Here is a 25,787-nt window from a genome sequence, read left to right as displayed (position 1 = left end):
CACCATGGAAACTTGTATGCTCACTAATGTAAACAACTGTTGGGTTTGAAGAAGGATATTTCCAAATTGAAATGGAGGGGTGGCCAGCTATTAATTCTGTGTTCCACTCTCAATCTCAAGACATTTTTCTTTTTAAAGCTATTTATATTTTTTTAAAAAGCTAAATTCTCAGTGAGCTGGGTGCACATGGTAGCACATGTCTTTGCTTCCAGCACTCATTTTCCCTCTTTGTATAATGGAGTTGGTTGGGTGTACCTACTCTCCTGTCCCTATATTCTCCTTCCTCCTGACTTGATTCCTAGAAGCTGGTTGACCAACCGGCCTTTTAATTAAAAAAAAAAAAAAAAAAAAAATCAATGTAAAAGAATGAGGTCAACTAGTTGTTTAATTATTATTATAATAAATATTTTAAAGAATGTTGGCCAGTTGGTCTTCCTCTTTTGTTTTTCAAACTTCTTGAATCAAAACACAGTCTTAAAGATTAATGAAACCTGTTAATATTTGAATTTTTTTTTTTTAAGATCTTTCCCCCAAATGCCTGCTCTGAAAATAATTCCTATGGTAGAATATACATAATTCTATAAAGTATATTTCTATTTAATTTTCATAAGTCAAAATCACATGCTAAACCTATAAAGGAATAAACACTATTTCTGATTTCACAGCTACTGATACAGAACACTAAGTGCTAAATAAGAGATCAGAGTTCTGGTTTCTAAAGAGACTTGGCAGGCCTGATGTAAATAGGAACCTGTTAAACCTCCAGATAAGCTGATGTCTAGGGATGGTATGGCTGGCCTACTGGGAGAATCATTAAGCCTGTATCTCCACACAGAGGAAGAGATGCTGTCAAAGAAAGGGTGAACACTTACACATCAACAGTAGGGCTACAATGCATGTGGGCAATGCATACGATGAAACATGTAGGTGATTATCCTCTAGATAGTCATACACTTCTAGTAGGATGTAGCAGCACCACCCACCATGCAATCACTCCAGAACAACAGTGCTGTATGAAGTAGTAAACCATTTTACCTCTTCATCAACAGCCAATAATTCACTCAATTCCTATAGATGCAGGCCTGTGCCAAGGGGGGAAGAGATCACTAACTTTGTAAGTCTGTAATGTTCCTTATAGGAGACAGCCGTCAAAAGGAGAGTGCAGAACCCCAAGCATGTTAAATTATTATGACTATAAACAATGGTATGCAGAGATGTCAAAACAGCAAACTATGTAAAAGGATACGTAAGTACTATATTTTTACAATTACTGAAATAAGGTAATATCTCAAAGAATCTCTTACATAATGAACATAAAGACTATCTCCACTATGTTGAGAGAAACATGCATAATATAGATAGAGAGGCAAACATCTGGTGATACCTCATAGCATCTAAAAACATTACAATATTTAGCATATGCCAAATGTTATTAAGATCAGTTTTTTAAAAAATGATGTATTTTATTTGTATTTATATGTACGTGTCTCTCTCTGTGTTGTACCTGCAGAAGCTAGAAGAGGATGTTGGATCTCCGAGAGTTATAGGCAGCCCTGAGCCATTTGGCATGGAACTAAATTCAGATCCTTTTTAAGAGCAATGTGTACCCCTAACCACCGAGTTGTCTCTCCAGCCACCTGTCAGTTTTTAAACATTATCAGATGATTACTTTGCCTACAGCCCCCCTCCCCCAACCAACCAATCAAACATTCAGTATTATACAGTGGAAGTGCCTTCTGAGTGTACTCAGAAAAGCTATGGGAACAGACAACAGCATCCTTCCAGAGTGTCACTGAAAACCAGTCAGACTTTCTGACCTAGTGTATCCCACGTCTCCCAATCTATCCTAAGGAAACAGAGATGAAAATAAGACGAATGTCCACAGATGTTCTTACACTGTTACTTTATAACAGTGTAAGAAAGAATAGCTAAAGGGGTGATAGTATATTCATACAATAAAATGTTAGGCAGCTATTTCAACATAAACTCTGATCCAGAAAAATGCTCCTAATGTAGCTTTAAAAGGAGAATATTTTTAAAGTAATCAATAAATACACTGCCTATGCAATTTTAATACTTTATTTAGGGTTTTTTGTTTGTTTGTTTTGTTTTTTAAGATGAGGTCTCATGTAGCTCAGTCTAGTTTCAAACTCACTATGCAGCTGAGGGTGGCCTTGAACTCCTGATCTTCCTGCCATCAACTCCAAGTTCTGGGATTACAGACATCTATCACCATATCCAGATGGCTCTGCAACTTTTAAAAAATGTGTGTGTGGGAATGGGGGGGAAAAGAACTAGAAGAAAACCTAACAGAATTGCTTCTGACTGGGCAAAACACTCTTGTCTCATCCTTTTTCTTGTCTATACTTTACACAGTTCTAAAACTGTCAATTCACTTTTTTCCTCAAACAGAAACAATAAAGGATGAATAAAAATAAATTAGGTTTTTGGCTATCACTATGAAACTTGCCCTCCATAACTCAATCAGCTCTAATATTTTGAATGTTGTATTAAAAAAGCAGTGTCTTCTACTGTAAAATGCTAAGCCAATATCATTATCAGCCTTGGACTTTTAAGTTTATTTTCTTCAAGTTCTCTGTGGAAGACACAGAACACTACCTTCCCTGAAAAACAAGAAACAAAACTGCAAGCATCCCAAGAACTGTTTTTCTTTATAGCCAAACAGAACTTTCAGACAGCTGTGGGGAAACAAGTCAGCACTTGCTCACTGTCCGATGGAAATGGGACCTCCCTTCCTAATCTTTGAAGACAGACTTTAGTGAATTACCAACACTGGATTGAGAAAACACAAAGCATTCCCCTGAGTAATAAGGAAGTGCTCAGTATCGGTTAGTCCAGTATTACTATGTTCATAATGTGGCTACGACTTCTCTTTCCACTCTGATATATCCCCAAAACAACACTGAAGGTGGGACTATCAGTTTTTGCAATATTTCAGAGACTGCTCTTCTTCCAGGGTGGGTGTGGGTGTGTTGAACTGTCAGCAGACCCATTTAATTCTTAATCACTTTCTACTGAATTGAGTTACCCTAAGCCTAACTCTGCTAGCACACTATCTCTTCAAATCTATCCAGCTGCTGCTGTTTATTTCTTAATCTGTCTTTTCCAGACTGAATACCCCACCCTCCAGCAGCCCTCACAATAACCCTGTCCTAAAGACTTAACTCAGAAGGCACACACCTCTCCTCCCACACCTTTGATAATGCTAGCAACTCCTCCTGGAGAGAGAGCAGAAGGGTTTTCTCCACTGATAGATGACAAGGCAGCTCTATCAAGTAGCTGAGTAGCACAATAGTCAGCTGTGTCCAACTACAGATAAGTTCTCAAGACCTGCCTTCTTCATCCTCCTTGTCGGCTTGGTTCCTTCTCTTTCTTTTTCTTTCTTCTTTCTTTCTTTCCTCTTCCTTCCTTCCTTTCTTCCTTCCTCCATTCCTCCTTCCCTCCCTTTAATATTCAGGCTTTTACCTAGATTTTCATATTATGTCTGACATCTTGGAAAATTTCTTTTGTGCTTGTTAATGAGTACATTTAGAAAATACAGTTAAAGTGCCTTTTAGGGGCATCTATTGAAATCCACTCTAGTTTTCTTTTTAATCTAACCCAAGAAGACAAATTGCATTTAAAATTAGTAATAGCAAGGGAAAAATTTACACACTTAATTCTACAAGTAAATACAGCTGAATTACAAAGTTTGACACTGTAAAGCACCTGCATGTAGGCAGCAACCTGGGTCTCCTCCTCCTCTGAGCCTCTGCCTGCCTTTCCCTACCAAAGGGAACAGTACTGCAGCTTCTGCAGTTACTATTGTGTTTGCTTTTTAATACATTTACCATATGAAAACTACACGATACACTTTTTGGCTGAATAGCTATTCAAGATTACACTCATTTGATAAAATGATATTACCCAGCGTGGTCTTCTGCTCACTTGACAATTTCACTGTTAAGTTGCAGAGCTATAATGATATGCATAACTGTTGTGTATTCTACCATGAGTTAGCACACACAGCCCTCTCTAGTCTGCTGCTATTCATGGTGGAAGTGCTCACTGAAGTATTCATAAGCGAAGGCCTATCCTCCACAGCTGAAAACCAGGCTGTAAGTGGTTTCATTTCAGAATCTTCTCTCTATATAAATCTACTTCCTCTTTTTACTAGAAGAAAAAGAACTTTGGAGTTGTTTTTTGAAAACATTTGGCACAAATTTCTCCTGCTGATGGCCAATGGACAGTTCCATTCAACAGAAGGTGGCTGGGAGAGGTATGGGGGAGCTACCCGAAATAGCTTCTGTACAGCATGACCCATCCATCCAATCACCCTCCTGCTTCAGCTACTTCAATCTTGAGTAAAGCCTCTCCATCCAACCAAATATTCAAGCAATACACACAGAGTTATTCTTAACTTTTCCTTCTTCACATTTCCCTTTTACCTCTTCTCTCATCACAAATCCTGGTAGTCTTGTCAAGCTGCTATTAGCAAAGCATGTTAAAATGCAATCTGACTATATGACTCTTAGACTGAAACTCAGATGACAGTCTCCTGCAGTGTTTGAAAGCCACTGGTTGTAACCTACTGGAAGACAATGGCATTAGTTCAGTGGACTGTGACCAGGATTCTTTCTATTTTTATTTAATTTAATATGTGGGTATCCTGTCTACATGCACGTCTGTGTACCACGTGCGTGTCTGATGCCTGCAGAAGCCAGAAGACGGGACTGGAGCCCCTGGAACTGATGATAAGATGGTTGTTAGCTGCCAAGTGGATGCCAGGAACAAAACCCAGGAACTCTGCAAGAGCAGTTAAGTGCTCCTAGCTAATGTGTCGTCTCTCTAGCGCCACCCTACTCAGAGAATTCCTCTTTATTTATTTTCAGGATTCTTTTTAAATGAAAGAAAAAACAAACAAACATGGAGAGTGCAGGTGAAGTTAAGGTAAAATAAATCCCATGCAGGGGAACTTTTGTTTTAGCTTCATGAATGTGCACACCCATGTGTGTTAAGGTAACTGTTTTGTCTTGGTGCTTGGTCACGTGTGTGTGTGTGTGTGTGTGTGTGTGTGTGTGTGTGTGTGAGAGAGAGAGAGAGAGAGAGAGAGAGAGAGAGAGAGAGAGAGAGAGAGAGATGTGATTGCTTATGTGCCCATATATGTGAGTCTGGGACCAGAGGTCTACATGTGTATCATCTTCTATCATTTTTGTTTGTTTTTGTTTTTTAGACAGTATCTCTCACTGAAACTGGAGCTCACTGGCTACATGTCCTGGGTCCCCTCTTCTAGGGATAGGGTCATAGATGTACGTATACTGCCATACCTGTTTTTTACACGAGTGCCAGAGATCTGACTTTAGGTCCTCATGTTGGCATAGCACAGACTTCACCCATTGAATGAGCCATCTCCCCATGCAGACTGCTTTATATTAATGAGAATGATTTGTAAATACGTTTGAAAGATGATCATCAGCAGATATAGCTTCCTCCCCTCAGAAATTGATGAGTTATAAGTCTCCTATATTTATAATGAATCTAGCTATCATAAGAAAACTGGAGGGGAAGGTTTTCAAAGTCCAGATTTCTAGACCCCAACACAGGCCTCCAAAGAGATTGACAGGCACATTGAAGCCTTCCCTCCACGAGGAGGGGGGACACTTGCCACTGTTTCCACTTTGCTCACACTGTGAAAGTTCAGGTCTGAAAAGTATTTACCTTTCTCTTACCAGCCAACTGCTGGTAACCCTTTGACCTCAGCTACAAAAGCACTTCTCTGATGTCTTCCTGACCACCACTCTTAAACAGCTAGAGTGGTGGTCAACGAATGTGTATGTGAATGTGAGAATAAATTAAAAAAATGTGTATCCAACACTTATCACAGGAAGGTAGAGATGAGGACAGATGCCTCCTCTTGAAGGCAGCCCCCTTCAGGAGTAATGGAACACCTGTCAGTACTCAGTATCTTTTCCTTTGAAGCAACAGTTCAGGTCAGAAACCCCTGCAAAGCATTGCTGCAGTAATTAGACGAGAATAACATATGGACAGTGCTTAGTTCTTAGCAGAAACAAAAACTGATAAAGCTATTTCTTCTCTTTACAGTCTCTAGGTTTAGTAATATGTCAAAGTAGCAATAATGAGTAAGGCAGCTGAAAGACTATGTGCAATCTTATTAGAGCAATCAGGAGCTCTGCCACCCGCACTGCATTGGTAGCGGGCCACCAAATCAAGAGGCTAGCAAGCTGAAGTCACGATTTGACATAGGACCAACCCGTGACACAATGGCACGAAGATGCCACTGAAAACGGGATGCGTTCTAAGTTAAAAGACTTAGATGTTTAAATGGAAAATGCACACATACACTGGAGCCAATGACACAGTTTTCTTTACCATGTGGAAAATGTTGTTTGAAATAAGATCGGGAGCACTACAGGTTTATTTTTGTTCTCCTCCACCCCTTTGTTAATTTTTTTTTTTTTTAAATACAGTTCTTAAAATCTTGTCATTTGTGCACACAGGGCATAGAAAAAGGTCAACAGCTATGTTAATACTGCTAATGGTTCAAATTTAAGGGATCTTTTAATTAATTATATATAGTACCACCAGTGTCACTGAAGGATAACATTATTATTTCCAAGCTTAAATAACTGAGTGCTATCCAAATGACATCATCTGTTAAAAAAAAAAAAAAAACTGACTCAATTTCACAAATTTAAGTTTTTAATGGGAAACAACTAAACAAAAAAACCTAAAGGTATCAATGACAGATTTTTACCAACAAACAATGTATTGCATGTCAGCTAAGAGTAAGAGCTAACATCTGAAGGTCCTGTTTGCCTTTGCTGCCTGCACTGTCTATCCAGGTGCCTGGATGTTGCTGAGTGAAGACTGGAATTAGCAATTAATAGATCAGTCACAGTTGCAGTCACTTCCCCAAGTGAGGCAGAGTAGGGTGAGCACTCCTCTCCACACTCATACTTTGGGGACCTATCTTACTGTACCCCTTTTTGGGGTCTCTGCAAAACTACCATCAGAAAATACTGTCAGATAGTTCCCCGGGGCTCTACAAACATAGACAAAGTCACCCTCCCACTTTCTACCACTCTGAACTCCAGAGAGGCAAGGGCTGGCCTTGCTTCTGTTTGTGTCTCAGATGCCTGCAAAGATACCCACTATTGCTATGAAGATAGTGAATTTATCTTGCTCCCTCTGCTCATTTAGAAAGCCCAGAGGCTAGTCTTTACCCAGAAAGAAAAGCAGGACAGATACGAGTGGCAACATAAAATTAGAGGAGCTGGTTAATTTCTAATAGCTTCAAACTATGATTTCATTCATTGGAAGTAATGAGTGTCTAGGGGTAGCTCAAATTCCTTAGCTAAAATGATATTTTTTTTAAAAAAAAGCCCCTATGTTTGTGTGCATATAAAAGTTAAATAATTAACTAACACCTTAGATAATTAATATGCAAAGAATTGTAATTCAATATAAAATTAAAATAAATGTCTCTATGCATAAACCACTATAATATTCAAAATGTTAAAACAAAATACCATTATAGGAGAATATAATTTCAAAAGTCTTCTACTATTAGTCACAGTCAGACACAAGAGTACAAGCCCCTCATCAGCAACTTTTGAGCAGACTGACTAGACACAATCCTTCGCAAAACTAGTGGGCTAGCCAAAGCAGAGACAGCAGTGGGGGAGAAGCCAGAGGAAGGCATATCATCTAAGGGGTAAGGCAGTGCTGGGGATTTATTTTTGTCTTTGCTGCTTGTTCCAAGCCGATAGTTATCTTTGCTTTCCAGGTACCGAGTCAGGGAGGGAAGGGCAGTCTGCGGGAAGCATATTCAGGGTGGGTTAAAATTGCCTACTAATTTCAAATGCTGTATAATTTAGTCTTTTAGACACAGTCTTCTCCTCAGCCCCTACAAAGTAAAATAAACAATTAGCAAAGTATTTCTGAATGCTATGCTAAATTCAGAGCTTAAACAAAAAAAATTAAAGCAAAATTCAAACCTCTTTGCTTTGGAGTTAATGACTCTGCTGCAAGAATTTATAGCACTATTCAAGCCATTAAAGCTACCAGTTAAACCCATTCAAGAGGTCACACTGTGCCTTTTTGGAAGGCACACATTTAGAACTTGTTTGGCTTGCTTGTTCTGTCTTGAAGAGTGATGTGTGACTGTGTTCCATTCAGTATATAAAATACATAGACTACAGAATATATTTTTTAATTTTCAATAGCCTTAAGATAATTTCTAAAATTTGTACATGCAAAATTACTATTAGAATTGCTCAGTCTGAAAGCAAGCAATTAAAAATGACTTCTGAATATCAATCTCATGATGAATATGGAGTTAACATGGATTCCACAATCTCATACTGTGACAATGTTAAAATTATTTCTCATTTTCCTGGGGCAGTCACTCCCTGGACATCATGTCCTTGGAGCTACAAACCAATTGCAAGGGCACCATGTGCCATCAAATGTGGCCATAATTTGCTATTGAAAATCTCCCTACTCCTGATTTTACCCTAATTACTACATTTTTCACATCTACTTGTGTGTAAAATGCTGTGAGAGTACACAGTTCTTAATTAGGCTTTTAGAATTTTAAATATTTATTGTCAAGACAGAACTTTGTCTTTTCTTTTCTTTTTTAAAATATAACACCTTGTTGGGTGGCCGGTGCTGGCTTTGAACTTTAAATTTTCCTGCCTCAGCATCACAAATGCTGGCATTATAGGTATATAATATCATGCATAGCTAATAAATACCATTTTGAACTCACAAAAACCTTTGTTTAAAATGTTGGTTCACAGCAGTCAGGAACACTCACAAAGCCCTGTTATTGATGGTCTCTACAGAATAGTTCCATAGAAGTGCTGTGTGAGGGTTCTAGACAAATCCTTTATTTATTATTAATCCTTTCCTAACTGTTAGTCTGTACATGTTTGTCAGCTAGAAATTCTGTAAGAGTGAAGACCATGTCTTACCTAGCTCTATATTCTTTCATATTAACACAAAGCTTGGGCACACTACCATATGCCTGAAATCTCAGTGCTTGGGAAGCTGAAGCTAAGATCTCAAGGTCCAGGCTAGCCTGGGAAATATGGAGAGACCTCACAAAACAAAAGCAGAAGCTGAGGAGGTAGCCAAATGCCCATAACTCTATCACTTGGCAGGGAGAGGTGGGAGGATTCTTTCAAGTCCAAGGTCATTCTGACCACACTGAAAGCTCCAGGCTAGCCTGGGCAACACAGAGAGGCCACATCTGAGAAAGCCAAACCAACCAGCTAAATAAACCAACAAAACAAACCATAAAACCAAGAGGCAAGCACAGTAATAATTTAACCTCTTAATTATATCAACTAGGTACTAGTTTGTGAACTGTTAGTTGTCTTTTTTTTTTTTTTTTTTTTTAAATCAACAGGTGACTGAATTAAACCCTGAGTGAACTTCCCAGAACTTCCCGAGTGAAGTTCTCCAGTACAGTGGGAAGAGTTTTTTGCCTGAATTATTACCAACTTCCACCAACTGTGTACTCAGAGAAATGTTTAGTCCCTATAAACCTACACAGATTGGGTTTTCACACTGCACTAGAATAGACATCCTTGGAAAAAGTCACCTGTTTCACTTTCAGTGTTTAATAGAAGAGAGAACAGTGCTACTTTTCATAAAGCTAACTTCACTATGAAGATGCAGCTTTTGGAAACTGGTATGCTGTGTTGTTTTCCTCTGAATATTCTAACTTAAAGATCTTAATATCTCTGAAGTTATAAGTAGGTACTCTAGGTATGGATTAGACCTGTGAAGATAACTTGCTGATACACACTCAAGAAACAATGGGGATATTTTAGTTGATGTATTTAGTTCCTAACATTCATGAGGTTAGGAATCAGAATCAACTGCTCCCCTACAGAAAACACCTTCAGTGAGCATCCAATTTCCTGTGTGCCCTTTCCTACTATTGGAAAGGGCTGGGATGTCTCTGAAAGACAGTTTTCATTTTCTGCTATGAAAGTTGCTGCCCAGCTATATAGAGTTGAAACCCAAGTAATCAATGACTCTTAGAATCCTACTCTTTAACAGCATACTGTCATACTTTAATGTTTCAGTCTGTATTTCTGTAGAAGTTAACAGAAACCTAACAGAACATATTCAAACAGAAAAGCAAATAGGCTTAGAAGCTAATCTCCCAAAGCCTAAATTCTGACCTTCTATAGACATTACCGAAGTGGAAGAAAACCCTATAATTAGCAATGAGGAATAGCATAACCATGCAAACTTAGCATGAATTTTATCAGGCAAACAGGAAATATCTGTAACACAATATGTTCACATTTAAAAGGGTAGTTAACAATGCTATAGTTTCACTTCAAATGTGGCGCTATCATGGCAGTTAAGGTACATTTCCAATTACATTTGATATAGAAAGACATCTCTCACTAAAAAAACAATATCTTTTGTGGGAATTCTAAATTTAAACCTTCCAATTTAAAACCCAAAACATTTTCCACACAGGAAAATGCTGTAAGCATACTTCTGAGGGGTTTTAAAAGCAATCAACACAGGCAATGTGAACTTATCATGGCTCTAAAGAAAAACAGAGCAGCATTGCATAGAAGACCCTCACAGTTATGGCTCTGCATATTCCCTGTGGGCTGTGCCAACCCACTCTCTCCCCTGTAATGAGTCTTTGTTTTTACTAAGTCCCAAAGGGCTGGGGCGAGCTCTGCAAAGGGAAGGGGGAAGGGCAGATGGAATGCAGCTGCAGGCTCTCAAACAATGCTGAGTCCATAATTTTGTTCCCAGGAGAATAATAAAAGGGGCAGGGTGTTGATGAGATAGACACAGAGCAAGTAAGGTACAGCCAAGCATCCCGCCCTTTCAGTGTGCAGTGTGTCCAAGCCTCCTTCACCATACAGACAATCCCAATTTATTTGGCCTGAAAACTTACTTGCCATTTCATAACTAAATTACCTTTGGTGGAAAACTATATTTGGGCAAGGGATACAGTGGTCTATGCAAAGGTAAGTGGTGGGGACAGGGCTGGACACATGGGCCCAAGGATAGCTGTGCAGAGAGGTAAGGTATTTGGAAAAGTCAGTCCAATGTCTCAACTGTAAGCTGCTTGCTTTGTGGTACCCAGTACCCAGAGGAAAGAGTAGACTGCAGAATCCATGCTTCTTCAAAGACTGCATGTCAGAACTGGAATCAGACTTTGGCTGCCTAAGTATTTATTCCCTGTCATTTGGTGGCTGAGTGTAATGCGGTGCCTCCTAAGAAAATGTCCTTTATTTGGATTTTTTTAGCCTGAGAATTCAACCAATTTAAAGAGAAAATTAGAAGAAGCAGCAGTTCCAGAAGAGCCCTGTCAGTTCTGAGAAGCACAACTCAGACTTTACTTTTCCTGCCTGTGTTGCTGTCTCCTCTGCTGAGAAGCCAGAGCTCTCCAAGGCTCTAGGACTCAGGCCTGCCATTGCAGCCTTCCTTCAAATATTACTGATGAATTAAAATCTGAAGGAAACTCCAGAAGCTGTAAAAAAAAAAAAAAAAACTGAAATAATCCCTAAAGTATAGAATGAGCACACAGTAAGTGATCAGCACCTAGAAGGCTATACACCAAGTTCAGAAGAATGTTTCATTTAGGATCGCATCCATGCACACTTAGTTACTAAGAGGAAGAAAGGACTTCATTGTAAAGCCGTCATGTAGAAGCAGAGCTGATATCCACACAAACATCTCCTTCAAGTTAGCATTATACAAAAGATTCAGAAATACTAGACTCTTAGTCCACTGAATGGTATAACTAATCTGGTTCCAAAGATTTTCAAATTTTAAGGTTTGGAAAGACTGCATTTAGTCACATAGACACATTTTCATATTTCTGATGTTATAAAAAGTCCCATTTGTAGATTTACAGTGATTAAGATTATGGTCATCCTCCTTGAACTTGCCTTTTCTCTAGAAGCCCTAACATCCACTTCTGGGTAATCTAAATGGCCATGTGCTAGCATATAAGAATAGAGATACTTATTAATTCAAGCAAGGAAGCAAAATAACATCTATTTAGTTTGTTAATGTTAAATACCAATAGCAACAAATAAAAAGTAATAGCAGGGCTAAAGAGATAGCTCTGCAGTTAAGAGTACTTGCAGCTTTTGCAGAGGACCCATGTTCCTTTCCAGGCACCAATGTGGTGGCTCACAACCATCCACAACTCTAGCCATCCTCTTTTCACCTCCAAGAGTATCAAGCATGCATGTGAAGCACATATATACACACAAGTAGGACATTAACACATGTAAAATAAAAGTAATAAATCTAAAAAATTAAAAACTAACACCAATGCTATACCTATAAAGTTAATTATCTATTAAAAACACAAAATTCACAGGTCCATTTAATAAAGAATTACACATTATTCTTACTGGTTTTGCTACATACCACCTCCAAGCTACACCCAGAGTGTAGAATAAAACAGACATACAAAACTGCCTATCTTAGCAAAATAATATGAACAACTATAGTCCTAAATTGCATGAAATTCTTTGTTTAGTTATGGTAAATACAATATATTTCCATAAAATTGTGTGTTCAATCTTCAATGAAAAGATTCAAGGGCAAGAAACTCCATAATGGGCCCTGAATTTTTTTTTTCTTTCTTTCTTTTTTTTTTTTTTTTTTACATAAAGAGGATTTAAGCACCTTAAACATGACACAGAAAGTCTCAGTTAGTCATGAAGCTCACAAAATATGTGACTGATTATATTGAGAATAAAATGAAAGCAAAATTTTAAGGTTTTAGGGTATAAGAGACAAATAGTTTTTCCTAAATTTAGTACTCACCCCTTGGAGTCCTTGGAACTGAATTGAAGGTCGAAAAGGAATTAAATTCTATAAAAAAGAAAACAGGTAAACTTTAGTTACTATGGCACAGAACTAACTAGTTAAACCTTAAACTTGTGCTTTCTTCGTCTCACAGTATGAAAGCAATGCTTTTTATTACATGCGTCGTTAGCATGCAATTACAGGAAGACATGTCGATGAGCTGCTCACATTCCTATGGTTAATACAACCAAAAGAGATTTTGGTAGTATAGCAATCATGATTACACATTGATTGACATGATTGCAAGAAAAAAAATTACACTAATTCAATCTTTCATAAAAAGTTCTTTGTTTCCTATTTTTAATTTGAGTGGGAAAAGGGAAATGATGATTGGAGGAACATTAAAAAAAAATCTCAACAGAATGGCACAAATATAAAATCTTAAATACCCAGAAATCAACTGTAGTTCTCCATTCCCCCATCTCCATTTTAGACTAGTTTTTACTTGGGAGTCAAAAAAAAAAAAAAAAAAAAAAAAAAAAAAAAAAGCTGCCAATTCACTCACAGGACCCTTACTAGGAGGGGATAATTTCTTGAGAACTGCTTTGTTTTTTTGGTTTTGTTTTGTTCTTTTTTTTTTTTCTTTTTTGACTAGTATTTTATGAAACAGTTTGTCAAGTACCTTTCATTCCCTTATATTCAAACCCAATGAACAAAAGTGAAAATGGTGGTATCCGTCTCATGCTACCTGAAATAAAGAGAAGCCTTTATGTGCTTCCTTCAGCACAAGCACCCACACTTCTATTACTTTCCTAAACCCTTGGCAGATTTGAGCTTATCAGAGGAAAGAAAGAGTGGGTTTCTCTCTCTCTTGTAATGATAGGAATATCAGAGTATACAATAAAGTGGCATTATTATTTGTAGAAATGGATAATGTCCCGGGGAAACATTATACCAGACATTGGTATTTCAAGTCTACCCCTATAAGGTGATATTTAACTTTAGATCTCGGGAAAGAATCATAATGTTTCCAGGTGACAAATTCACTTCTTGGTGTAGAAGAAGTAAGGCTCTTACCAAAAAAAAAAAAAAAAAAAAAAAAAAGATTAAAAGCAATTGTTATTGTTATTTTGGGAGAAAAAAAAGTCAACAGTGACTCATTCTAGTTCATAGGCTCTCATGAAAACAGAAAAATATGGATTACTTTTCTTTCATGGCTGAATCGCCACCAAACTCTATCTTCCCTGGCTAGCCTTACTCTTCCTGAAATAGATATACCACGAGCACAGAGCCTGGGGAGCAATTCTTCTTGGGGAATCAGAGTGACCCTCCATAGTATGTTCCCAAGTTTTCAGCATTTTTGTGTCCGTCCTGCACCTGGACTCCCCTAACTACAGCACCAAATCAGAGCTGCCCTGGACTCCAGCTCACATGCTGCAGCTGAAATTCCCCATCAAGTTCATCAACTGTTCTGTGCCATTTAAATATAAACTATTCTCAAATTGCTGACTTCTCCACTGCATATTCCCTCTTCCTTGTGCTAAGAAATACCAGCCCTTATTTCAAAAGCCAGAACCTGCTCTTTCCTCATTCTAGATCAGCCCCACCCGGTAGGCCTGCTATTCCCGTATGATGACAACTGGATCTCTTCTCCATTCCCCAGCTGTCTTCCTGAAGATGGCTGCTTATTACTGTCTACAGGACAGTCAGTAGGAACCCAGTAGCAGTAAGCGGTCATTGACTGACAAGCACTAACAGGACCTAGGACTTGGCTTATTAGTTCACCCGACTTTTCTCATACTACCTTGTCCTCCACACACATCTGCTGTGAGAGATATGAGACCATGGGGGCCTAACCCTCCATGCCAGCGTTCACATTTTAGGAGGGGAAACCCTGAGAATGATCAAGCACTAGGTTAAGTTTACCAGGAAACAAAGTAAGAACTCCATGGAAGTGGAACATCTGACTTAGAACAGATACTAGAAAAGACAAGCCAAAGGGACTATGGGAAAGGTAGATCTTGACTTGCTGATTAGAAAAATCATGCTCAAGGGAAAGTGTTTCTTCAGGAAAAAAGTAATGGTCACTGTGGGCAGAGGGTACGCCTGTAGCATAGAACTCTTATATAACTGAAACCAAACAGAGGGCAGAAACTAGAGTCATGAGTCCCACCTGCCCTTGATATGTCTTTGCTTTTAGTTTCGATCTACCACAGAAGAGGCAAGACAACTTAAACTTCAGACTTTAAGGGCACTGCTCAAAAAATGTATCACCTTATCCCAACCCTTCTTACTCTCACTGATGATATCTAAGCCTGTCTTCAAGGTGCTAGCAATTAGAGGCTTACACTTTTCTGAGGAAGACAGTGATCTGAAAAAAGGAAGGAAAAAGGAAAGTTATTGAAAGAAGTATTATTATTATTGTTATTATTTTTTGGAAGGAAGGCAGCTTTGAAAACAGAAAGAAAAATGGGTTAGGGTAGGGGAAAGCTGGGAAAATTGGGAAAATGACTTTGAAACCAGTTCCAGGATTGCTTTAGAATACTCTGAAAGTGGTGATAAAGGACTCAATTAGTATGACTTCCATTTGAAACCAACAGGAGATGGCGAACCCGCAGACATTCTCAAGGTGGAATGATAAGCTGTGTTGATAGCATGAGTATCAGTCACCAAGAGAAAAGTGATATTAAGGTGACCCCAGGGCTAGCAGACATCCACTCCAGTCAGTCTGCCCCAGACTCCCTCAAATTAAGCTTTTAGTCTCCTTCCGAGGTTCATGCCCATTTCAGCATTTATCACCTGGCAACCAAATAAAGGCCTTCCTCTCTAAGTATTAGATGGCTAGACATCCCTGTTGAACACCACTCTCACCATACAGCCCATAGCCCAAGGCGATTCTTACCCACTGTCTGCCAAAGCAGACATACACATACTTATTAACAAAACCTCTCCAAACTAGACTTGCTATCAGAAACACAAGTTCTAAGAGTAAATGTTGCTTGGTGAATGATGGTGGCACATGCCTTTAATCTCAGCAGAGACAGGCAGATCTCTGAGAATTTGAGGCCAGCCTGGTCTATAAAGGGAGTTCCAGGATGCTAGATATACACACAGAGAAACCTTGTCTCAAAAAAACCAAAAAGGAAAAAAAAAAAAAAAAAAAAAGAAAGCTGCCAGCTGCCCTCTACAGTTATTTCAAACATGTTAGCTTTTTTTGTTGTTGTTGTTGTTCAAGTGGTCCTTTTTGTTTGTTTGTTTGTTTTGCCCAGTTAACTGTTAAAAAGAGTGATGTTTGGGGCTGTTGAGATGGTTCAGTGGATAAAGTATTTATGGTACACACATGAGGGCCTGGATTCAGATATCCTACACCCACAAAAAAATCAGGCATGGTCATGCATGCCTGTAACTCCAGCACTGGAGATGATGATAGCTGAAACCATGGCCTGATTGGCTAGCCTGATTAACTGCAACCTGCACTGGATAGATAAGATAGATAGATGGATGGATGGATGGATAGATAGATAGATAGAAAAAATTGACTAAGGAAGACATCTGATGTCAAACTCTTGTCTTCTTACATGCCAGCATAGGAGAGTTGTATGGGTATATGTACACACACATATATGAAAAAGAGTAATGCTCAAATCATTTAAAATAAAACACAAAGCTAGGTGGTGGTGCTTGTGGTGCAACCACAATCTTTAATCCCAACCCTTGGGAGGCAGAGGCAGACAGATCTCTTGAGGTCAGCCTAGTCTACAGAATGAGTTCCAGGACAGCCTGGGCTATAAAGAGAAACACTGTCTTGAAAAAAGTAATAAATAAATAAAAATATAAAACATATGACAATTTAAAACGATAATTCTAGGTGGTTCAATATGATGGATGCAGCATGCATATTTACAATAAATAATGCTTAATCCACTAAATATATTCCTGTTAGGTTTCAAATCTGGACAAATGGCTTAGGTGCAAGACGGACTCTAGCTGTCAGGTTCTCCCAGCATCCCTCAGGCCCCACAGGGCCCTTCTGGATAGCACATCTCTGTGCCCTACCTAAACTCTCTAGCTCAATCACTTTGGCTGCCCTCTCTTTTTACCTTTGGGCCTCCAGACTTCTACACCTAGTTCCCCTTTCTCCCCTCTCCCTTCTCTCTCCCTCTCCCACATGACTCAGGGTCACGTCCACTCTGCCAGATGTATCTGCCTCTGGCTATGCTCCCCCACATATCTACAATAAACTATCTCCTCTACCATACCTAGGAGCAGTCAAGTTTGTTTCCTTTTCCTTCTTATTTCTTTTTTTATTAAATTCCCATTTAGGAATGGGTTTTGATGCAGCTTCATTCTTTGTTATTTAGCTTTAATTAAATATTTATAGCAAGTGGCTCTTGAAAAATCAAGTAACTCTAGGACAGTGGTTCTCAACCTTCCAGATGCTTCGACCCCTTAATGTAGTTTCCTCATGTTGTCATGACTCCCATCCATAAATTTATTTTCATTGTTACTTCATAACTGTAATTTTGCTGTTATCAACTGTAATGTAAATATTTTTGGAGATAGAGGTGTGCAAGGGGGATGCATCCCACAGGTTGAGAATCACTGCTCTAGGGTTTAATTGATTATCATTTGGGGGAGGAGTGAAAAAACCTTCAATAGTAAAAGCTTTCTGGACATTCAATGATAAAAGTTATTTTCAGTTATGAAAATCAACCTCATATTGTGTTGGAACACATGACTACATGCCAGTCTTGGCTCTGAACACACAATAGATACATTTACATGCATTGTGCATGCTGTCAACACAGTGTCAATGGACACCACTTGAAACATCTCACCTTGTATTCAAAACTGCTATGTGCTAGGAACTGTAGTGCTTTTTGTGTATATACTACAGCAAAAAAGTTTTCTGTACTTACTGAAATGTAAACATTTAGTTATAGAAGACAGACTCTTGACTTGGGATTAGGGTAGGATTTCTACAATTTTAAAATAAGAATAATGGCAAACTCTGAAAAACTTTGAAGACGTCTACATCCTGCAGCACCAAAGATTCTACTAAGACTTCAATTCTTTGTGTAAAAACAAGCATATGAAATCATACATTAATAAAAATAAGTGGTTTTGTTTTAATAAGTGGTAAAATTATATGTACACGAAAGAATTGTCTTAAAACAAAAAGGTAGATTTTGTTATAATTTATCATCAATGTTTGATTTATATACTAGGGGCATGTAAAAAGTTTTTTTGGACAAGAAGGATTCATGAGTGGAGAAGGTGTAAGAAACCCTGGTGTAGACAACACTCAAAAGTTGGGTAACTCCTCATGTTTACCATTTTGAGTTAATGCTACAAGATCTATGACCAAAGATATATATGTTCACATACTTCCAAGTACTCAAAAAGATATCAAAGCCATAAAAGAATTCTAGAATTCACTACATGATTATACTAAGTGATATTTGTTTTTCTGTGTAACCCTAGTTTCTGACATGACCTTCAGGAACAAACGAACAAAGCTCAGGTTTCTTGGGCTGAATAAAATTCACAAACACTCTTCTTTGCCTCAAATCCTTCAGTAGATGCCAGAATCACTAAGCTTCACAAATCCAATCTTCTATTTTGCCTAGTGAGTCAATCCAACCTCAGATATGAGGGGAACTACCTCCCCCCCCCTTTTTTTTTTTTTTACAGATTTGGGAGAACCAAGATTATACAACATTTAAAGTAGTGACTTCTTTTTAGCTATTACAGCTAAATTATAAAAGAGTAAAATAACCAATTTCACATAATGTATTCCTTGTTTTGAAATAAAGCTTTTGAAAAGTTTAGTTATTCAACACAGGCCAAATTAAAAAAAAAATACATTGTCCTAAATGTTAAGATTTGAAACAGCTCTTAGGTGGACATGGAAGACAAGAGTCTGAGCTGAAAAACCAGCCAGAAAGTTACTGTGGTCCTGACTTCTCCAACAGTTCTTGAAGCATAATCCCATCATTTCCCCTCAGGAATCCAATGTTGGCTTTATAATTGTATAATAAGCTTAATGCCAAATGTAACTTATAAATAAAGGCCAATAGAGCTTTGTCCCCAGGAGTCATACTCCTGGAACAGAAGTAGTGATACAGAAAAAGGTTAAAAGATCTGTAGCAGCTAAGACACAAAGGGAGCCATTACAGGAGTTGACACTGGGAAAGTTTGTAATTTCCAATGTGAGGCTGGGTCCAACAGGCCATGGGGAGAATAGTGGTCCCAGAGAGCAATGATGGGCAAGGACTGGAATGGTGATGATGGCTGGGGTCAGATTCTAGATAATTCAAGACTGACAGGACTTGATAGATCAAATGTACCAAGAGGAGACAAATAAAGGGCTATGAGTTAAGTTCTAGACAACTAGAAAATGTGGTCATTAACTGAAATGGGGTTTAAGGGTGGTACCAGGAGTGAAGTCAAGGCAGAGAGAAGATGGTGAATGCTGGAAAATCCCTAAAATTAATTACTGTCAAGCAGTAGAAGAGCTACCTGATTACAAATTTGAGATGTCAATTAAATGTTGATAATTTGTTACAAGCACCTAAAGTTGAATAAAGCCTTTTGTTTTGTTTGTTTTCTTTGTTGTTTGTTTTTAAAGACAGGTTCTCATAATGTAGCCCTGGCTGTCCTGGAACTCACTATGTAGACAAGGCTGGCCCCAAACTCACTCAGAGATCTCCATGTGACACCATGCTTGGCCAATAAAGCTTTTTTTCTTTTTTCTTGCTTTCATAGTTTTGAGCTAGGGAACTTGCTATGCAGACAAGTATGTATAGATAATCTTGCCTCTCGTGTACTAGGATTGTAAGCATAGGCCACCACACCCACTTTAAGAAGGTGTGATCTAGAGATAAACATTTGCAATTCATTAGTATATAGCTCATATTTAAATCTTTAGAACTAGCTGAACTCACCTACAGAGAGTAAATGGACAGGAGAGCTGGGACCTGTGATGACATGCAGGGAAGATCTGAGCACAGGATGGTTGGCAGAGGACAGAGGAGAGAGGGAGGAAAACCCTGCAACTGCTTTTAATACAGAGGCATGGTCAGCCTGTCTTCCTAGACTGCCTTGATTATGTGAAGACAGGGATGGAGATGTAGGACACCTGGTCAGGTACAATTTTCAGGGGTGTGGTAAAGACAGCAGGCTCAGCAGATGACAAGTGAAGATACCACTATCTTCATACATACACTCTCCCTTTTGATAATTTCCCTTTAACACAGATGAGTGTGTATGTGTGTGTGTTTCCATGTTTATTTACTTCTATTAAATGACAACCACTTTACTAATGGCAAGGGCTATTTATTCCTAGGTAGGACAAAAGATGAATAAAACTGCAGAATGAATATATAGTAGAACTACATATATGGTAGTTGTTACTGTAGCTCCTATCTATTAATCTTTCATTACAGGGGGAAAAAATACCCAACTGAGTTTTTATGGCATGGGTACTTTCCTGATCTCTTAAAGTAGCATAGTTTCTTACATAGAACCCGAAGCAATGATGCTGTTACCTAAAGATACACATAGGCTAGGGAGATGGCCCATTGGGTAAAGGTACTTGCCACTAAACCTGACAACCTAAATTTGTTCCCTAGGACACTTACAGTGGAAAAAGAGAACTGACTCACATAAGGTGTCCCCTGATCTCTACAAGTGTGCCTTGTCACAATCATATCCACAATACATACACAGGCAAACATATAATAAGTATGTAATAAAATGTTAAAGACACACTAACAGTTACTTATCCAGACAAGCATATTAAATTCCCAGGCAAGTGGTTCTCAGCCTGTGGGTTAAAACCCCTTTGGAGTCACCTAAGACCACCAGGAAACACAGATATTTACATTATTATTCATAGCAGTAGCAAAATCACTGTATAAAGCAGCAATAAAATAATGCTATGGTTGGGGGAGTCACCACAACATGAGAAACTATATTAAAGGGTTGCAGCATAAGGAAGGGAACTGCTGCTCTAGGCAAATCTTACAAGTTCAAGCCTGGTGTTACCCTTCAATGAGCTTGCTGTTTACTAACAGTCCTTAAGCCAAGGTTACCTTCATTAACTAAGAACACTGCATCAGTTCCTTACAGTGCTTAACTCTTAACACACATTCTCTCTTCCAGTCGTGTGTGAGGATAAGTGTTTCCGGGGGGACAGCTCAACAGGACAGCAAGTGCATGCTTAATTCCACCCCAGAGCCAAAACTAAGACACCCCACCCAAACATTGAGAGGTAATCTGGGAAGAAGTAGGGCTAGCATATACTTAGGGCCTTCAGCAATCAAGGTATTCCAGAGTGACCCTGAATATGTTAATTCAGGTATGAAAAATGGAATTACTCAATTTCAGTAATCACTAATGACAGAAACCACAAAAGTTCTCAATTTCATGCTAAAGTCAGTATTTCCTATGTCCTATGATAGCCATATTAAAAATACAAGCAAAAGTGTTCAAACCAACTTCGTTTTTTCTAATTCCAACTCTACTTAAAACACCAACAACATCCACAATTTCCATCCTTTGGAGGAACAGGCAAGGTATATCAAACCTATCTGCCTCAGATTTTCTCTCTCCTCTCCTCTCCTCTCCCTCCCCCCACCCACCCCTTCTCTAGACAGGGTCTCTGATTCCCTGACTATTATCAATGCCAAGAAATTCCAACTTGCTTTTCTTCCTTTAAAGTCATCTGCACAATCATCTCTGGCTTGGACCACCATATTCCTTCCCAATTAATCTCCTTATTTCCACATTCACATTACAATCATTCTGAACATCAAACTCGGCACTGCTTGGGGCACCTTAAATTTCCACTCAGTCTCTCCACAGTAATGAAGAACAAAGTCCAAACTACTCAATAAGGTAATCTGCCTGCTCCAATCCCCGGGTGTGCCCTTAACCCAGCTGTTTTTCCTCCCTCACTCCGGCTTAAGAGAAATAGGTCCTTTCTGGCAATCCTCAGAAACTACCCCAGCTGCTCTATCACTGCTCCTTCCTTATCCATGACACTTGTCGGATGGAGATGTGGTCTCCCAGACCAGCTTCTAGTCACTAAAAATCTTAATGCTCAAGTCCTTTAACACCCAAGGCTTATTTCTAAACTAATAACACAAAAGACCGTGGGAAGCAAAGAAATCCATGCTAGTCTAAGGATGTCATGACTATGAAAGCAGTAGCCTAATAATGCCAGAAGAGGTCAATGCATGGTGCTGGTTTGACTCAAGAGTTTTTAAGTAGCAGGTAGATTAATACGATCTTCCCATGTCTTCTGTTACACAGGCACAGCAATTGAGAGAGGTTTGGACCGTGATGGCAAAATACTAGTAGAAGCTCTTAAACCCTAACCCTCTGGTGAACTTATTCACCAGAGTAGGAATTACAGATGGTAGCAATTTAGTAAAATAGAAAGGACATCTTTTTAAAAGATGAAAAAAATTAATAAAACAAAGACAGAGAGAACCTGACCTGAATTATGCCATGTCTTTTAGCTTTAATTTGGCAGTAGAAACACAGCCAATAATTTCTTATATTATCTTCCAGACTGGCTTTTCTACATTTCTGCTTAGGTCATAGGATATGTTCTGTACAGCAGTGTGGTATGTAGGAGAGTCAAATGTGAGGTTCTATTACATGCTTTTTTTCTTTATTGTAAAAGCAGAAATGCCCATCATACCATATTTTAGGTATATCTTGTCAAACATTCCACATATGTTTGTCCCCAAATGGCTGGTTGATGATGCCAACTCCAGAGCTTCTTTATGGCAAAGAAAAGGTTCACTGCAAATTGTTAAAAAATGATCCAGCACTGGCTTCCTCTGGCCCTAAACCAATGGTCTGAAAAGTGATACAGCCTCTATAACCTTCCCTGAATGTGAAAGGTACAAATGAAAAGGCTGAATCTAGGGACTATCCTTGGTAGGCCTCTCTGCAAGGCCATTCCAAGAATTCTATACTCCTTTCAAATTCTTTTCCTGAACATGTTCCAAACCTTCACATATGATCCTTTTCTCTCCTCCCGATCCGGATGCCAAGGTTCCCTGGCTATCTTTTTAGGCAATCTGGCTACCACTTTTCTTCAGGAAGGAGCACTTACTTTGCACCAAGAACTGAGTCACTTGGATAAACATTTCAAGCAGTACAGAATTGGGGCATGAAGTTATCTTTCCTTGTTTAGAAACTGAGCATGTGAAGATAAAGTGCTGACTGAAAATGGGTTGAGGATAAAAGTAGGTAACATTTAAATGAAGCTCGCTACACTTTTGAAACTAAACAAGTGGAATCTACAACAGAGCTCATGGTTTTACTCAATAAATACATCTGACAACACTGGCATTGCCGTGGCAGCAAGTCTAGAACCTGAGTGGCAGCTGGAGAAGAACATCTTCTGGGTTTACAAAATAGACTGCTGAAAATTAATAGACATTGTTATTTGGGAGCAAGAAGAAGGAAGCATGGGATAGCTATTTTCTGTGTCTTTTTAAAAAAGGATTTACTTATTTTACTTTTGTGCACATTGCTGTTTTGCCTGCATGCATGTCTATGTGATGCTGTCCAATCCCCTGCAACCGGAGTTACACAGGTGTGAGCTGCCATATGGATGCTGGGAATTGATGCCTGGTCTATCTAGTGGAAGAACAGCTAATGCTCTTAAACACTGAGCCATCTCTCCAGCCCCCTATTTTCTATGTCTTAACCCACAGTAAATCAGTTACTGAAAAAACTGCTGAAAGCCTCAGGCATAGAAGCCTGTCCTACCACCACCTCGTTGAAGCAAGGACTAAAGAAAAAAGGATCAAGTTACATACTACCTGGAGCTTCTAGGAAGGACAATGACATGCGAGGCTAATTTAAGACAGTATGTTTTGATTATAAATAATATATAATTTAAAAAATTCAGATACTGAACTCTTCACTCAAAATTAAGCACACGTGTAAAAAGTTTCAAACTAACATTTTTTTTCTAAACTACAATGATCAAAGCAAAATAATAGTCAATAATAATTTCAGACTAATAAAACTGACAAAAGAATTAAATGATTCCTACACAAAGGCAGCTGCTACCCGATCTTCAGGGATGGAAAATGAACATCTGTGTGTCCAAACACAGCCATGTTAGACATTTAAGGCATAGTTGAGAAAGCATATTTTTGAGCCAACCACTTCTGAAGCTTTTTGCTTTTTGTCTTCTGAGACAAGGTTTCTCTGTATAGTTTTGGCTGTCTTGGGTGGGACTCACTCTGCAGACTAGGCTGCCATGGAACTCTTGGAGATCCTCTTGCCTCTGCCTCCCGAGTGCTTGGTTTAAAAGCGTATGCTGCCGCCACCATCACCTGGTTACTTTTGAAGCTTTATGCAAACATTTTTATACAAGGCTAAGGGAAGGAAATTACAACTTCAAGGTGTGCTTGAACCACTGAGTAAATTCAAGGCCAGTTCTAGTAACTCAGTAAACCCTACCTCAAAACAAAACAAAAGACAGAATAAGGAAAGAAGCATGAGATTGGCCCCTGGAATACAGCTTAGTTGGGAGAAGAGTATTTGGCCTAGCACTACTACTACAGTGGGTAGTGTCACATGACCTGTAATCCTAGTACTTGGATGGTATGAGAGGATTAGAAGTTCAAGGCCATCCTCATCTCTATAGCATTTTCTGGGCCAGCCTGGAATGCATGAGATTCTTTCTCCAAAAGGGGTTGGGGCTATAGTGCAGTGGTAAAGAGAGTGCTTGCCTAGCACGTGTGAGGCCCTACATTCAATGTGAGGCCTGGGAATCTAAAACATAAAAATAAAAGGCCAAGTTGATGGGTTCAGCAATAACAAAATCTAAAAACAGCATTTTGAGATTTTTTTTAAATTATACAAAATGTCAAAAGAAAGAAAGAAAGCTATGTTAGTACAGAATTCAGCTAAAATGTATTTTAATTTTATATATAGTTTGACATTAGGGGAAATATGAAATAGTAATATAAGCTGAGCACAGGAAGACCACACAGTCACAGACCATAAAACTGTAATTTAACATGATTTGGTTCCTTGTCTTTTTTGTTTGTTTGTTTGTTTTTGTTTTTCAAGACAGGGTTTCTCTATATTGCTTTGGAGCCTGTCCTGGAACCCACTCTGTAGACCAGGCTGGCCTGGAACTCACAGAGATCCGACTTCCTCTGCCTTCCGAGTGCTGGGATTAAAGGCGTGTGCCACCAATGTGGGGCTGGTTCCTTGTCCTTTTAATTCAAAGCCAAAGGCATCTAAGTTTAGACAGACAAAGCTTGTATTAAAACATCTGAATTTTCCTTTAAATCATGAAAAATTTCCAGTTATTTTATATATAAGCATTTTTTGAAACTGGTTCCATATTCAATGTAAGTGAAAAGCAACTTCTAGCACACATTCATTCCACCTGTAACTCTCAGCATTCCCATGCCTATTTACAAAGATTCTCCAAATTTCTTCTCTGAAAATAGAAAACTTCAGTAACAAAGTCAAATCAAGTTTTGTGTGCTCTGAGACAACCAAGGTTTCAGTATCTCCATGGGATGCTGTTTCCATGAGTCCTGAGAACCCAGAGCTCAGTATACATGCTTGATTATATCAATAGGATTATACATTTTGCCTATATCATAGCTTCTAAATTCCTAACTCTACTTCCATGAAGCCCCATGCCAAGAGAGTTATTTAGAAGAGCAAATGTAACAGATAAAACAATATGGAGGAAGGGGGAACTCGTGATGCTTAACTTAGCAAATAAAGTTAACACTTTTGGCTCTGAGAAAATTATTTTTAAAATTCAACATTTCTTTTATTATGTCGAAGCTTCTTGGTAACCGTTTGTCATCAAGTACCCTCCTCTACTCCTTCAGGAGCGGTTTTATGTAGGAAATAAGTCACCCCCCAATCCAGAGACACGGTAAGAT

At 38.7% G+C, this 25,787-nt stretch overlaps 1 protein-coding gene across 1 annotated transcript in view; it reads right to left on the bottom strand.

The window, feature by feature from the left end:
* Window positions 1-25,787, bottom strand: part of Ell2 (elongation factor for RNA polymerase II 2) — a 68,876-nt gene that overhangs the window by 39,729 nt on the left and 3,360 nt on the right. The window contains exon 2 of the mRNA XM_051182761.1: window positions 12,856-12,903. Within this exon, the coding sequence (XP_051038718.1) occupies window positions 12,856-12,903 (48 nt within the window). The remainder of the gene's footprint in view (window positions 1-12,855; window positions 12,904-25,787) is intronic.

Source organism: Phodopus roborovskii, unplaced genomic scaffold (assembly GCF_943737965.1).
Source record: "Phodopus roborovskii unplaced genomic scaffold, PHOROB, whole genome shotgun sequence".
NCBI classification, from domain to species: Eukaryota; Metazoa; Chordata; class Mammalia; order Rodentia; family Cricetidae; genus Phodopus; species Phodopus roborovskii.
Note: the sequence above shows the minus strand (reverse complement) of the source record. Positions and strands in the feature narration are given on the sequence as shown.